A 13,752-nucleotide genomic window follows, 5' to 3' on the forward strand; every position below is an offset into this window, starting at 1 on the left:
ATTGTGTAGTAACAAATTTGAAACTGTACAAACCCGGAGGGGGGCAGCTGGGCAAAAGGACCGATGGGTATGTGCGGGTCCTAAGGGTACCTTTTCCAATATGTTAAAAATGCACTGTAAAGGTCGGAAAAACTAGAAATGCACTGTAAGGGTAGAAATTTCAGAAAATTCTTGAAAAATCTAGATGAAAATGCTAGAATTTTGACAATTTTTTGGGGGGAAAATGCACTCTAAGGGTTTGATTTTCACTGATTTTTGCTGCACTGTAAGGGTGCAATTTTAAAAGCCAATTTTTGGCCCGCACATACCGTCAGTCCACAAACTCAGTGCCCCCCGGGTGTAGAAACAAGTCTTGTACTTTATGAGGCCCCCCAGTCAAGCCTCAATTCAGGTATTCACGCACAAATCTTTGCCAATTCACGTATTCACGCGCGAAAAAAAAACATTTTCACGTTCACGCACCAATTTTGCTTTGACATCTTTGGTTAAACGATTGTGACCTTATTGGGCTAAATTTAACCTTTTTATGGTCTCTTTTAAACAGATTGACCTATTCTTATACCAAACATTTTTGCCAATATATAAAGTTATTTGCTAGTTTTGTGACCTTATTCTCGATATCGTCGACTTTTTAAGGCCTCTTTTACAGGTATTTGAGCTTTCATAAAGGAATATTTTAGGTCTACTGCGCCCAACTTACTTGCTTGTTACGGGAGGTAGATGCAAAATGAAGCCTTTTCCCCAATAATTTCTTCATCGCAGACCCGTAAGATATCTTTTATATTGAGAATTAATTTAAAATCGAGGTTTGGGCCAATCATGGTCAGAGAAGCTGTAGACGTCCACATAGGCTTCATAGAGGTGGTTTTGTGGTGCTACTAGAGGATGCGAATTCTAAAGTTTAACCCTCCCCCTATCGGAGGAAAGAAAAGAAGTGAAAAATAAGAACGCGAGCGAAGCGAGCGCGAAAATTTTTCGCCAAGTTTCGCTCTCCTTTTTTATTAAAAAACGGCCTTAATACGCTATTGCTAGCCAAGTATGCCTTGTTTGGTCACACAATTTTTGATTTTATTTAACACTAAACATTTGTTGGCAAAAATATGGTACGGCAAAGCGACGTACCTGCCATACCCAGTGCGGCGTTCCAAGAGTTTCGCCCAAGAAAAAATTTAAAATTTAGAATGCCTAGATTGCCTGAAAACGCATCATATGCATCATGATGTGAATCATTTTTTAATCGTTCGATGCTGCACAAGATGTTTTTAGAACCTACTTTTACAAATTATTGAAGGAGTAAATACCGCCTTTACTGTCTCAAAGTTACTGCAGTATCAGTGTATTGTATTGCAGTAGCAATATAAGTGAATACGGAGAGACGACCATATCATTTAGGGCTGACGGAGAAAACTTTATCTAGACTCATTCGTTGGATGCAGTATTTGCATCACAAAAGTGTTGTCATTAAAAAAATGCGCCCGCAGATAAATAACGAAAATATTTGTTTAGATGTCGTAAAGTTTTGCTTATTTTGAATAACCTCACAATGACAATGAGAATAAGTCAATAGGACATCCGAGATTGTGCGAGCGAAGCGAGCAAGAAAATTTTACTGGTTAAATAGCGGAATAGACTTATCTTTTTTGAAAATTTTTCTGCATGAAACTCATAAAGAAACTAAAAGGTAAATAGTTTTATACCGAAATACCGTTTTTTATTGATAAAAATATCGAAATACCGACAAAAAAACAGGCAATTTACCGATACCGGTAGAAAATGAAATACCGTAATCCCGTCGTTTTTTTCTCGTAATACCGATTTACCGGTGGTAAAAAGGCCCAATACCGTCATACCGTAAAAGTGAAAACTCCCCCCAATACCCGTCGGTCAATTTGCCTGACTGCCCCCCCCCCCGGGACTTTTTCCAGTCAATGAATCAGCTCATCATCATAACCAGTCTGCCATTTTGTTTGTTTTGATTTCCACAAGTAATATTGTAAGGCATAATTATTGTTAAGGTGTAATTACTATAAACTTTGACAATTTGCATTTATAACACTCGCTTCAGCTTTTCAATGCTAAATCAAAACTTAAAATGTAATATGTAATAATGGTAATCGTCAGCCGTGCAAAATTACTCGAATCTGATTGGTTTAGAGGAGTGCGATTAATCGTTAATTGCACTATTACCACTTTTTGCACTCTTCGGCGGGGGTTCACTTTTGTCCCCTTATTCTTTTCTTTCCCAAGTCCTGTGTCAGAGACTTTTTTTTACTATATAATAAAAAACAAAGACATTTTTTTTCTTCAATATAAAAAAGAACAAAGAAATTTTACGTTACAATAGCTTCTTTTAATTGAAAACAAAGAAAAATTACACTGCAATGTTTTCTTTTTAAACAAAAGAAAAAAAGGAGGTTTTCGAATGTTTACAAAAATATAAAAGTTAGAAAAAGATTCTTTTTCAAAACGATTACCTCGGAATCGTATGTTTTGTCGTGCAATTAACGATTAACTCCAAACCATACGATTACTAGTACTAATAGCATACAACGTATTATGAAAATATGTATACTACCGTCCTGGAAAAAAACCGAGTAATTACGTAAGAGGGGGTTGGTCTAAAAAGCAGGGTAGCCAATTGGGGTAGCCAATTGGGCTAGGTTGTGGGGTACCTAAATATTTTACAGACCAGAATAGAAATACCGAAAATGAATGCATAGAACCACATTTTACTGACCAGGGAGCATGAATCTGATTGATACTTAGATTGATCATGTATGATTCCAAAGATAAACAAAGATATAAATTACCACGTGTTAATGCACGAGGAGTAAGAAATAGAGCTTCATTATTATAGAGCTATTTCAAAAGACCTTTTGTACCTATTATAAGCTGCCATATTTAAAATTTTGAAAGGAATTAATTGTTTGAAACATCTAAACATGATTTAAATTAAACAATAGATTCAATAACAAAGGATTGTTAAGATATGACAAGATTAGAGATCATATGGCCCAAAAGGCGATTCCAAAACTATTATCATCGAATTACAGCTTCACGGAAATAACAATTTAAAACATAAATAAAATCTAAATCTAAAATATTAAAAACTGTTTTGTATATATTTTTTATTCGGGTCTGTAAATTTTCAAACGAAGCCAAGAAGGAAGACAAAATGGCGCCAGGTCTCTTGAGAAGTGACAAAGTTCAGTACCTTTGGAAAAAAGGCTATTGTGGATGAAGTTCGAAAAGAATCTTAAATTTTATTACATGGAATCATTAACAAGATGTTGTAATAGTTATTTCCACATGAAAACAGGTTTCAGATTTCAAAGGTTTAGGCAAAAAGAGGTACCCCATAACCTAGCCCAATTGGCTACCCCATTGGCTACCCTGCTTTTTAGACCAACCCCGTAAGAGGTTAAGTACGGAACAGAAGAGTGCGACAAAAACAGTCGCAAGAAAACTAAAACTCTCCTTTGCAGAGGCTAAAACTGCGAAAACCCCTTTAGAAGAGTTTATTGTAAACATTTCAATCAGAGGGATTTCCCCAGACATAATATTTACTTTTCGAATCCGAACGAAAGAGAAAATATTCGAATCATAACAACAAAGGGTTTTCCGTCAGCATTAATAATAAGAAGATGCAACAGATCAGAAAGGTTTCCCCCTTCTTCTTTCTAAAAAAACATAACCATTCGAATGTAAAAAGATTCGACCTTCCGGATGAAGACAACTCTTTAACTGACATTGGCTGGATATTCAGATTGGCTTATCTAACAAAAAGCATTCACTTGGTTAATGCTTTGTAAGAGGGAAAACCCGTTGAAATTTATTAGCAATTGTTCGAAAAAATCTCTGAGAAAACCCAGAAAGATCGTGGATTTTTAACATACGAGTTGCGAGTTGGTCCTACGAGTTGCGAGTTGCTATCAAATATGCGAGTTGCGAGTTACGAGTTGCTATTTTAACCAAAAAGTGCGAGTTGCGAGTTGAAAATTTCACGTTAAGACATCAAAATCGCGAGTTGCAGATTAAAATCGCGAGTTGAAAAATCAAAAGTGCGAGTTGCAAATTAAAATTGCGAGTTGAAAAATCAAAAGTGCGAGTTGCAAATTAAAATCGCGAGTTGAAAAATCAAAAGTGCGAGTTGCAAATTAAAATCGCGAGTTGAAAAATTAAAAATGCGAGTTGCAAATTAAAATCGCGAGTTGCAAATTAAAATCGCGAGTTGAAAAATCAAAAGTGCGAGTTGCAAATTAAAATCGCGAGTTGAAAAATCAAAAGTGCGAGTTGCAAATTAAAATCGCGAGTTGAAAAATCAAAAGTGCGAGTTGCAAATTAAAATCGCGAGTTGAAAAATTAAAAATGCGAGTTGAAAATTAAAATCGAGAGTTGAAATGAAATTTTGTTTTATTCGTACTTTCTTAGTTAAAGTTACATGAATTTCGCATTTTTGCAGTTTGATTATTGTCTTTATTTTGCAGAAATACGGTATATATATATTTTTTTTTACTTAAGTCTCTTTCATCACCAAAAACTTGGTATATAATAACTAAATATCTCCTAGGTCTATAAACTAAAAATTTTGATGATAAAGAAATATTTTTTAGACCATCAACATTCAAGCGTCTGAATGTACCCTGAGTATCAGAGGTCAAGTTTTCAAAGAGAAAATATTAACCTCTGAGGACGAGGTTGGGTTTTCTAATCGGAAGGCGAATTTATTCGCGCTGTGATACTCACGGTAGTCTGAATGGGTGTTTTTTTGTCATTTCGAAAAAGAAGTCATTGCATTGTTTTTTCGCGCGCGTTCTATTTTATACTGAAAGATTCGAAAATGTTGCAATCATAACATAACAAATAGTTTCATTTGGGATTTTTGCTTTGGAAAGAACACATATTTGAATTATTGTGATTTTATCATTAAAAAAAGTTTAAGAATGAAGTAAAATTATAAAATTTTATAAATTTAGATTTGATTGAAAGAAGTATCTATCTATGTAGGGGAATGAAATGCTTTGTTTGCTTCAGTTTTCTCACACAGTAGACTTTTCCTGCCTTCGAAATTCAGTTTTCGAAGGGAGCCTTTATTTATAAAAACTTTATTTTCATCAATGGTGATTCATTTTTCGACAGCAAAACCTTCCAAAGGATAACTAGTAAGTTTTTATTTAATTTGGAGATGAAAAATGCCCGAAAGAAAATGAGTAGAAAACATATCCCGTCGGCGGTGATTCGTAAAAAAATGGATTTCTTTTTCGAATTTTCTTTCTTCAATCGACACTATCAAATTCTCTGCAAGCTTTTTTGTGCGTAACGTCAATTTTCACAAGCAAGATTATTTTATATAAGTGAAAAGTGACGGTTATAAATACCCTACATGTATTCATGCATTGAATTGGTGATCTATTTCTATTGATTTTTTTTGAGTTTCGAAATAACGAATCAAGCGAAAAATAACTCGAGAATGTTAAAGAAGGAAAAAAAATCGATTTAAAACACGAAATAACTCGAAAATTTAAAGGAACGCAAAATAACTCGATAATCTACAGGAAGGAAAAAATTTAAAAGACCGAAAAAAAATCGAGAAATAACTCGAAAATTTAAGGGAAGGAAAAAACCGAGTTACGAAATTTAGAATGATGTCATAAAAGGTACAAAATGACGTCATAACTCGTTTTTTTCGTAACTCGTTTTTTTAACTCGAGAAAAATAACTCGGGTTTTCTGAGCCATTTTTCCCGGAGCTTATAAATTTTCAAGAGAAAACTCAGGTTTGTCAATCGCGCTTTTAAATGATCGCTTTTATCGCTTTTAATATCGCAAAATCGTCTGCCGTAAAATTCGAACTTAGATTTTCTTATAAGAAGCGTATTGGTCTTTTTTTCCAGAAATTCATGGTTATGTTTGTCTATTGCTCATTCCGACATTTTAAATTTTCCGGGGGTTTTGTTGTTTGGAATTGCTTAGGTCAGGGTTACTAGTAACGGCTTGTCACTGTGCCGGGTGCATACTCGGCGCCTTGGGCCCCGCAGGGTTGCTAGTAACGGCTCGAATTTCAGTCAGGTTAAAAAAGGGGTAACTTTACCCATATTATAATAACATTACCCCCGTCTTTTTTGTCATTCTATAAGTATTTCCAAATCTTATCTCTCGTCAACCGAGATTTCTTGTCTTTTAGTAATTCATCAAAACAACATTGACCAAAGGAGACATGTTCTATCAAAAAACTTGAATTTTCTGAGATCTTTCTGTGTCTTCTTTAGAAAAACTAGGGTTTTCACCCGAAAAACCAGGTTTTTGACAGAAAACCCAGGTTTTTGGCAGAAAAACCTAGTTTTTCTCGAAATTGTGATTTTCGCTTGCCATACAAAAGAACGAGTACAATTTATTATTTCCAATATAGGATTTTCTTGTTGTTTTCCCGAGCGAAAACAGTAATTCTATCGTAAATATTTATTATACCACCTACTAAGGAAATTTTAAGATTCGAATTACACGAGTTTCACAGTATAAATACTTTTTATATATCAGCTTTTAATCTTACGATACAAAACTTTTCGCCAATTTTGAACCTAGACATGTCGCCCTAACGACAAAATGCTCCACACTGGTTGAACAAGCGTGCAACTCGCACTTTAAAATTTGCAACTCGCGATTTTAATTTGCAACTCGCACTTTTGATTTTTCAACTCGCGATTTTAATTTGCAACTCGCACTTTTGATTTTTCAACTCGCGATTTTAATTTGCAACTCGCGATTTTAATTTGCAACTCGCACTTTTGATTTTTCAACTCGCGATTTTAATTTGCAACTCGCGATTTTAATCTGCAACTCACGATTTTGATGTCTTAACGTGAAATTTTCAACTCGCAACTCGCACTTTTATTTACTTAAAATAGCAACTCGTAACTCGTAACTCGCAACTTGCAACTCGCAACTCGCATATTTGATAGCAACTCGCAACTCGCAGGACCAACTCGCAACTCGCATATTATCAATTCACGATATTGCTTTAAAATTTACGTTTTCGAGTTAGAAAAAGTAATATACGGAGGAGATATTTACGTGTTTTTTCTACATTATACTACGTTCTGTAAAATACAACTGTCAAAATTAAAATGGCGATAAGCATTTTCAGTGGATCATGGATTTTCTTCATCATCCAAAATTCAAATTTACAGCTTTCTACCCTTTATTTTCTTTAGAAAATGGTATATTTGTTTTGTTGAAAGTATTATTTTTCAAATTCTCCTTATTATAGCCTCTAAAGGGGGGCTCTAAAATTGACATTTTTCAAATATTATGCATTATGCATTATGCAATATGCATTATGTCTTATGCATTATGTACCTGTCGGAAATAAAAATGCCGGCACTGCTATATTGAAAAGCTGTCTGCAATATATTGTCAGCTCAATTCGCAATATTCCAACAATACATGGGGATTGTTTACAGAAAAAAAAATTTCCTTTTTATATAGATCACCTGTTGTCTACTCCGTACATTACGGTCCGTAAACTTTATTGTCCAATATTAGTCACCAATATATTGTGTAGTAGCCCTTAAGATACAGAAAATCAGAAAAGCTTAATTAAGTATAAATCTTAAAACTTTGATGTCATTTTTAAAACAGTAATTAAGAAGTTCTCATTGTTTTTTTTCATCGCCATTTTTTCAACGGTGTTTAGCTTTTAAATTTAGTATAAATGGTTGCTTAGAAAATAATAAAAAAGTATAGTCTCCACATACTTTGGAGAAATTTCTTAAAAACAGCCAAACATATTAAAAATAACAACATAATTCTTTTATTATAAAGTATTTATATTCATTTGGATCATAAAATAGTAATTATCTATCGATCATGGTTACATTGGCATTTGATTTCGGATTCCTGGCGTCTGTCCTCCGTTCATTGCGAGTGGCGCTCGGATACCCTGTTGCCCTGCTCCTTGCATCGGCATTCGATTTCGGATTCCTGGTGTCTGCCCTCCATTTATTGCAAATGGCGCTCGAATACCCTGTTGCCCTCCTCCTTGCATAGGCATTCGATTTCGGATTCCTGGCGTCTGTCCTCCATTTATTGCGAATGGTGCTCGAATACCCTGTTGCCCTCCTCCTTGCATAGGCATTCGATTTCGGATTCCTGGTGTCTGCCCTCCATTCATTGCGAATGGCACTCGAATGCCCTGTTGCCCTCCTCCTTGCATAGGCATTTGATTTCGGATCCCTGGCATTTGCCCTCCGTTCATTGGAAGTGGCCCTCGGATACCTTGTTGCCCTCCTCCTGGAATTGACATTTGCTTTTGGATCCCTTCAGGCTGTCCTCCGCTCATTGCAAATGGTGCTCCAATACCCTGTTGCCCTCCTCCTGGTATAGATATTTGCTTTTGGATCCCTGCATGCTGTGCTCCGTTCATATCGAGTGGCGCTAGGATACCCTGTTGTCCTCCTTCTGGAATTGACATTTGCTTTTGGATCCCTGCAGGCTGTGCTCCGTTCATATCGAGTGGCGCTAGGATACCCTGTTGCCCACCTCCTGGTATAGATATTTGCTTTTGGATCCCTGCAGGCTGTGCTCCGTTCATATCGAGTGGCGCTAGGATACCCTGTTGTCCTCCTTCTGGAATTGACATTTGCTTTTGGATCCCTGGAGGCTGTCCTCCGGGTATTGATTGAGCGTTCAGCGCAGATTCTTCCAGCTCGGAGCTTCGCATCGTGTTTGGTACATCAGATGTACCCCCTCCTCCAGGTAGCTCCAGTATTCTTTGGGTATCTACTACGTCTTTTTGGGCAGTTTCTCGATAATTTTCCCCAATTTTTTCATCACTTGAGTCATCATCCAGCTTCCTAAAAAAATGCCAGAAAACATTCATAACTTGTAGATGAAAAAATTTACGCGTAAGAAATGCACTTAGTGTCTACATTAAGGTATAATCTTACAAATTTTTATTCAAAACTTTGCTTCATTTTGAAATGTTTTAAAAGGAGCTCGAGTAATATATTTTTTTCTTCACTATCTTTTGACGTTATTATACATCTTTGTAGGTAAATATAGAAATATCTAAAGATAACATACTTTTGGAGATAAAATTTCCAAATGGCGAAGACCGTAGCAAGTGCCATACATAATGAACATAGTGATGCAACCGCCTTCGAAGCTCCGGAACTGGTTTTCTTAGGTTTGGGTTTGATTATTGTAGGGGTTGTTGTTATTGTTCTTGGAGCTGTTGTCTTTCCTTTTGACGTTGGATCTAAGGAGACGAAATGAAAAAAAATTACTGTTACGGTGGAGTCTCCATAACTTGAACAGGCATGGGGAAGACGAATCTGTTCGAGTTAAGTTAAGAATTTTGAGTAATCGAGTAAAGTTTATAGAATCACTGGTTTCTAAAATCCTCTAAATAGTAAAATAAATAGCCAAAACTTGTTTTTTACCTTAGAAAAAATACGAACAAAATAAGAACAATTCAAGGCTCAAAGTGCCAAAAAAATAAGAACAGCCGAGCCTCAGCAAAAATTTACTGGTTCTTATAGAAAAAAAGTGTACTCAACTTCGTAAGCTTTTGAGCACAATTTAGCGAAATTCAGAATTATTCAAAATGACCAAAATTGCAAAATTGACTACGCGCAAACGATTCCCAAAGCTAAAACCCGCGTAATTTGAAACACGTGAAGCATATTTCTTTCGCAAAATTACAGTTAGAAAAAGATTTTGCACGTGTGTCAAAGTATAAAAAGTTAAAAGATATTCGAAAACTTTTGGATAGAAGGATGAAATGAAATTGGCCCGCTCCTTTAGAGCTTTAGCCTGGGCGGCCGCCAATCCACCATCGGAATATCAGATAAATTGCGATTTGGTGATGTAAAGAATACCAGCAAAAATTTGTAATAATGACTCACCATGAACATGTACGACAACTTCGGACGAAATCTTTTTCGGACAAACTTCATTGGTATGCCACTGGCTTTTCCAAACGCCTTCTTGTTTCTTTTGTATATCGTGAATGGTCAAAGCTTTTGATACAAGAAATAAAGAAATTAAAAGTGCAAGCAATTGGTTAAGTATTATTACATTTTGAATGTACTTTAAAGATATACCAACAATAATTTTTTTAGCAAAAACGTTGAAAGGAAGGGCAAATGTTTCGAAATTCAGTCTCTCTAAGGTTCGATTTTCAGACTCTCGGACATACCCGGACATCTCAAACCTAGTACCCCCGGGCTTCAAATATAGGTTAAAACTGGGCTTTTCCAGAAAAACCATATACCCCCTGTTGAAGAGATCCATTTCCGTTCCTAGGGGGTAAGGTTTGATATGTAGCGGAATTCCATATGGATATACAAAAATCTGTCAAAATTAGCAGGAATTCCATGGGGAATTTTTAATTTTTTTAAATCCTACTAAAATTCAGAATTCGAGAGGGGTTTTATACCTAAAATTTCCTAGAATTCTAAGGGGTTACAGTATTTCTAGCAACAAAAGTTTGGACCTCTTCAACAGGGGGTTTACAGTTTTTTTTCTGGAAAAGCCCAATATAACTCACCTGTATAAGTCAAGACAGAATATTTGTATTTCTCAAAATCATTTGTCATATACTGAAAGGGTATTCTTTTGACTTTACTTTCAAGTTTGTAATTTACTGTGTTGCCATTATTTCCGTCAAACATGACTTTACCGTCCATTTTGTATATCTTGGAATCTTTAGGATTATATGTCTCTGGTATGTTTGAATAAAATCCTAAAATAGCAGTGTCTCCCTGTTTAATCTTGATACTCGAGCTGTTGGATTCACTTCTTAAACCTGAAAAGTGAAAGTAAAAGTTTTATTAAATTTTGTTAAATGTTATATTATTGTTAAGACAATATCTAACGAATTTCAATTAATTTTTAACATCTAGCACTGAAGATGGTTGTTTTTATTCTTAATTTCTGGAATCGACTGATTTAAACCAAATATTTAACAGTATTTAACCTTTTCCAGCGCGTATTATCTTTTTGAAATTCTAAATTTCAAATTTAGAAATAAAAGCTTGAAGCTTAAAAGGTAAGTAGACAATTAGTAGAATTACGGTTGTGCACATTTAAATCAAGTGGTCAGGAGTTATTATAACCTCAAATCTTGCACTCTGTTTATTAGCTTAGAAATTTGGTTTGATTCAAGAAAGGAGTAAAAACCTTTAGCGTTGCGTCAATCCACAATAAAGGAAGATATTTCCTTGCTTTTTGAGAGGTCCGCCAAAGCAAGAGTTCCCTGCCAAATATAATGCTGATTTTGATCTTAGGTCATTTTAAAGGTTTTGTTTTTAAATAAGAGTGATATCGTTTGCTTACTCATCAATTTTAATTTACAAGCTTTTTCACATTGAATTGACACGATTGTGGAGCAAAATTAGTCAGAAGAAGGAAAAGAAAAATATTTTTTGTTTATATCAGCATAATATAACAATACAAGACACTTGTCCTGATATGAAACATGTGTCTGATATGAAACGGAAACACTTATGTAAAAGTAAAACCTTTAAGTGCGTTTCTCCTTACCATGACAAGGCTAATCAGTAACTCCGCTGATGGCAGACAACGTTATGGCGTTATATTGACGATATGACCGCTAAGAAGACCTTTGAAGTTATGTTTAAGCTGGGTTGGTTGATCTAAACTTGTTTGCCCAAATAGCTGATTCAGCATTTCAGTCGTGGGAAAGCAAGCGGGGCGTCTTCTATGAAAAATACAATGCAAATATCTTACCATATACGTTTAGCCTATAATTTGGACATTCGAGGATTGTTGTAAATTTTCGTTTATAGAAGTATAATGCGTGGTCAGTGGGTACAAGTTCTTTAATACGCAGGGAACCACCTTCAATAGAATGCCTTTCATCATTTTTGATTTCGTATCCATCTTGATCGAAAACAGTGTTCTTTAGTTGTGCGGGTTTTTCCTTTTCGTTGACTCTAAACCAAGCATAATCCTGTTTTTCTGCATGGGATAGGAAAGCAGACTGTCCAACGCAGTACTCGTATGTCTTATATTTGTCACATCCTGAAATAAATAAAAAACATCTTTAATGAATTGACTAATTTTTGAGGAATTCACAAATTTCTTATTAGCAGATTCATATAAGAAAGTCACGAGAAAATGCCGAGTAAAACTCTGATTGGCTGAGACATGCAAAGATTACCTCATACGAATTTTTCAGTTAGAATGGGATATAAATAAATCCTATTTACCTTGCACCATGTGGTTATAAATTATACTCAACACGAGTGGAGAGTTGAAAAATACCAAACATATTAACACTTTATGATTTATAGAAACCTTCATTGCCTTTAGTTCCAATTTCCTCTTCATTCGAATCCATCACGGTGTTTGTTTTGCCTTTGTTCGATTTTTTTCTTTAAATTTATTTTCATAGAGGAAAAATGTTCAATTGTGTATTTGACGTCAAATTTTTAAGGCGGAAATCTGACGAATTTCAAATGCAACTCTAGAATATCGCCTTCAACGTACGTGTTTTCTTCGTTGAGGCGAGTCAAAATTTGATTTACTCTTTTAAAAACCGATCAACTCTAGAATTCGAAAAATGCACCGTCCCAAAAAAAAATATCAGATATTTTTATCTTTCAGACGACTCCAGCTCACAGAAAGCTGTTATACTTCATTAGTATTTTTGTTTCAGAATTGATCCGTGCCATGTAGATCGGTCCTTACAGCTTTAGCGAAGTGAGCGCAAGCAAGTGAACTGCATTCTTATACGAGAATGTAAAACGCACTAGGGAGACCAGGCTGTAAACCAGACAATAAAATATCAAAAACTAGACTGTGAAATAGTTTACAGCCTGGATATCCAGACTAGCGTTTACACTGAAAGGTTTCCTTAATTAAATCCATCAAAGTCAAACAAAGATATTTATGGCGGGGGGCTTCTGATGGTACGAAATACCGGAATACCGGTATTTTTTTTCGTCAAATACACAAATATCGGTAACGGTAAAACCCAGTCGAATCCGAGAAATACCGGCGTACTAGTAAGAAAATTCGCCGATACCGGACGGAAATGTTAGAAATCTTTCCTTGTCTAAAACAAGGAAAAACATAACTTTACTAAAGGTTTCTGCGTAACTCATTTTACACCCCTGTTTTAGTTACCCGGTCGGCTAAGAAAAAAACAGGGTTTCACCGGGGTAGATATTTTGATTGAGTAAATACACCGGAGTGGAAAATTTGAGCCAAGTTTTCACCGGGGTACACTATTTTTTTGTAAGAACCAGTAAATTTTTGTCGAAACTTATTTTAGGCTCAGTTATTTTTATGGCACCTCAAGCCTCAAATTGTTGTTATGCTGTTCTCGAGGCTAATATTAAGCCATCACAGGTTTGAGTCATTTGATTCAGTCATTTCCGGGCTCAGAACTGCTATGATTCTTTTTTCGGTATTGCTTAACCTCATTTATTCTTTTAAAATTGAGTATACGAAAAAAATAACTTTTCCCATAACATAAAATCTTGGAACGGAACCAATTTATACTTGAATCTGATTTGTCAACCCAGGGTAGGTTTACTCGAAACTTATAGGACCGAGGCGCCGCCATGGTTGGTCATTCGTTTGTAGATTTCTTTCATTGTTCTAGCTGAGCAAAGCCTAAAGATCGTTTATGTGTATCTATTTTCAAAATTCGAGATTCCAAGTTACAAGTCTTCCGAAATTATTGGCGTTTCAATTGTAGTCTCAGAGAAAAGAATCTATCAAA

At 35.3% G+C, this 13,752-nt stretch overlaps 1 protein-coding gene across 1 annotated transcript; it reads right to left on the reverse strand.

The window, feature by feature from the left end:
- Positions 1 to 7,828: 7,828 nt before the first annotated feature.
- Positions 7,829 to 12,402, reverse strand: LOC136799005 (uncharacterized). The gene is made up of 6 exons (XM_067055690.1): positions 12,233 to 12,402; positions 11,751 to 12,044; positions 10,549 to 10,806; positions 9,905 to 10,018; positions 9,081 to 9,255; positions 7,829 to 8,851 (listed from the first exon to the last, which is right to left on the reverse strand). Exons 1-6 carry the CDS (start codon positions 12,351 to 12,353, stop codon positions 7,870 to 7,872), a joined length of 1,944 nt encoding a protein of 647 aa, XP_066911791.1. The 5' UTR covers positions 12,354 to 12,402; the 3' UTR covers positions 7,829 to 7,869.
- Positions 12,403 to 13,752: the final 1,350 nt, after the last annotated feature.

Source organism: Clytia hemisphaerica, unplaced genomic scaffold (genome assembly GCF_902728285.1).
Source record: "Clytia hemisphaerica strain Z4C2 unplaced genomic scaffold, Clytia hemisphaerica genome assembly, whole genome shotgun sequence".
In the NCBI taxonomy this organism is placed as follows: Eukaryota; Metazoa; Cnidaria; class Hydrozoa; order Leptothecata; family Clytiidae; genus Clytia; species Clytia hemisphaerica.

Coding starts and splice junctions, on each gene's coding strand:
- LOC136799005 (XM_067055690.1), bottom strand. CDS start 12,353: ATGAAGAGGAAATTGGAACTAAAGGCAATGAAGGTTTCTATAAATCAT. Junction 10,807..11,750: donor TTATAGGCTAAACGTATATG/GTAAGATATTTG, acceptor TTCACTTTTCAG/GTTTAAGAAGTGAATCCAAC. Junction 8,852..9,080: donor TGGAAATTTTATCTCCAAAA/GTATGTTATCTT, acceptor GCATTTTTTTAG/GAAGCTGGATGATGACTCAA.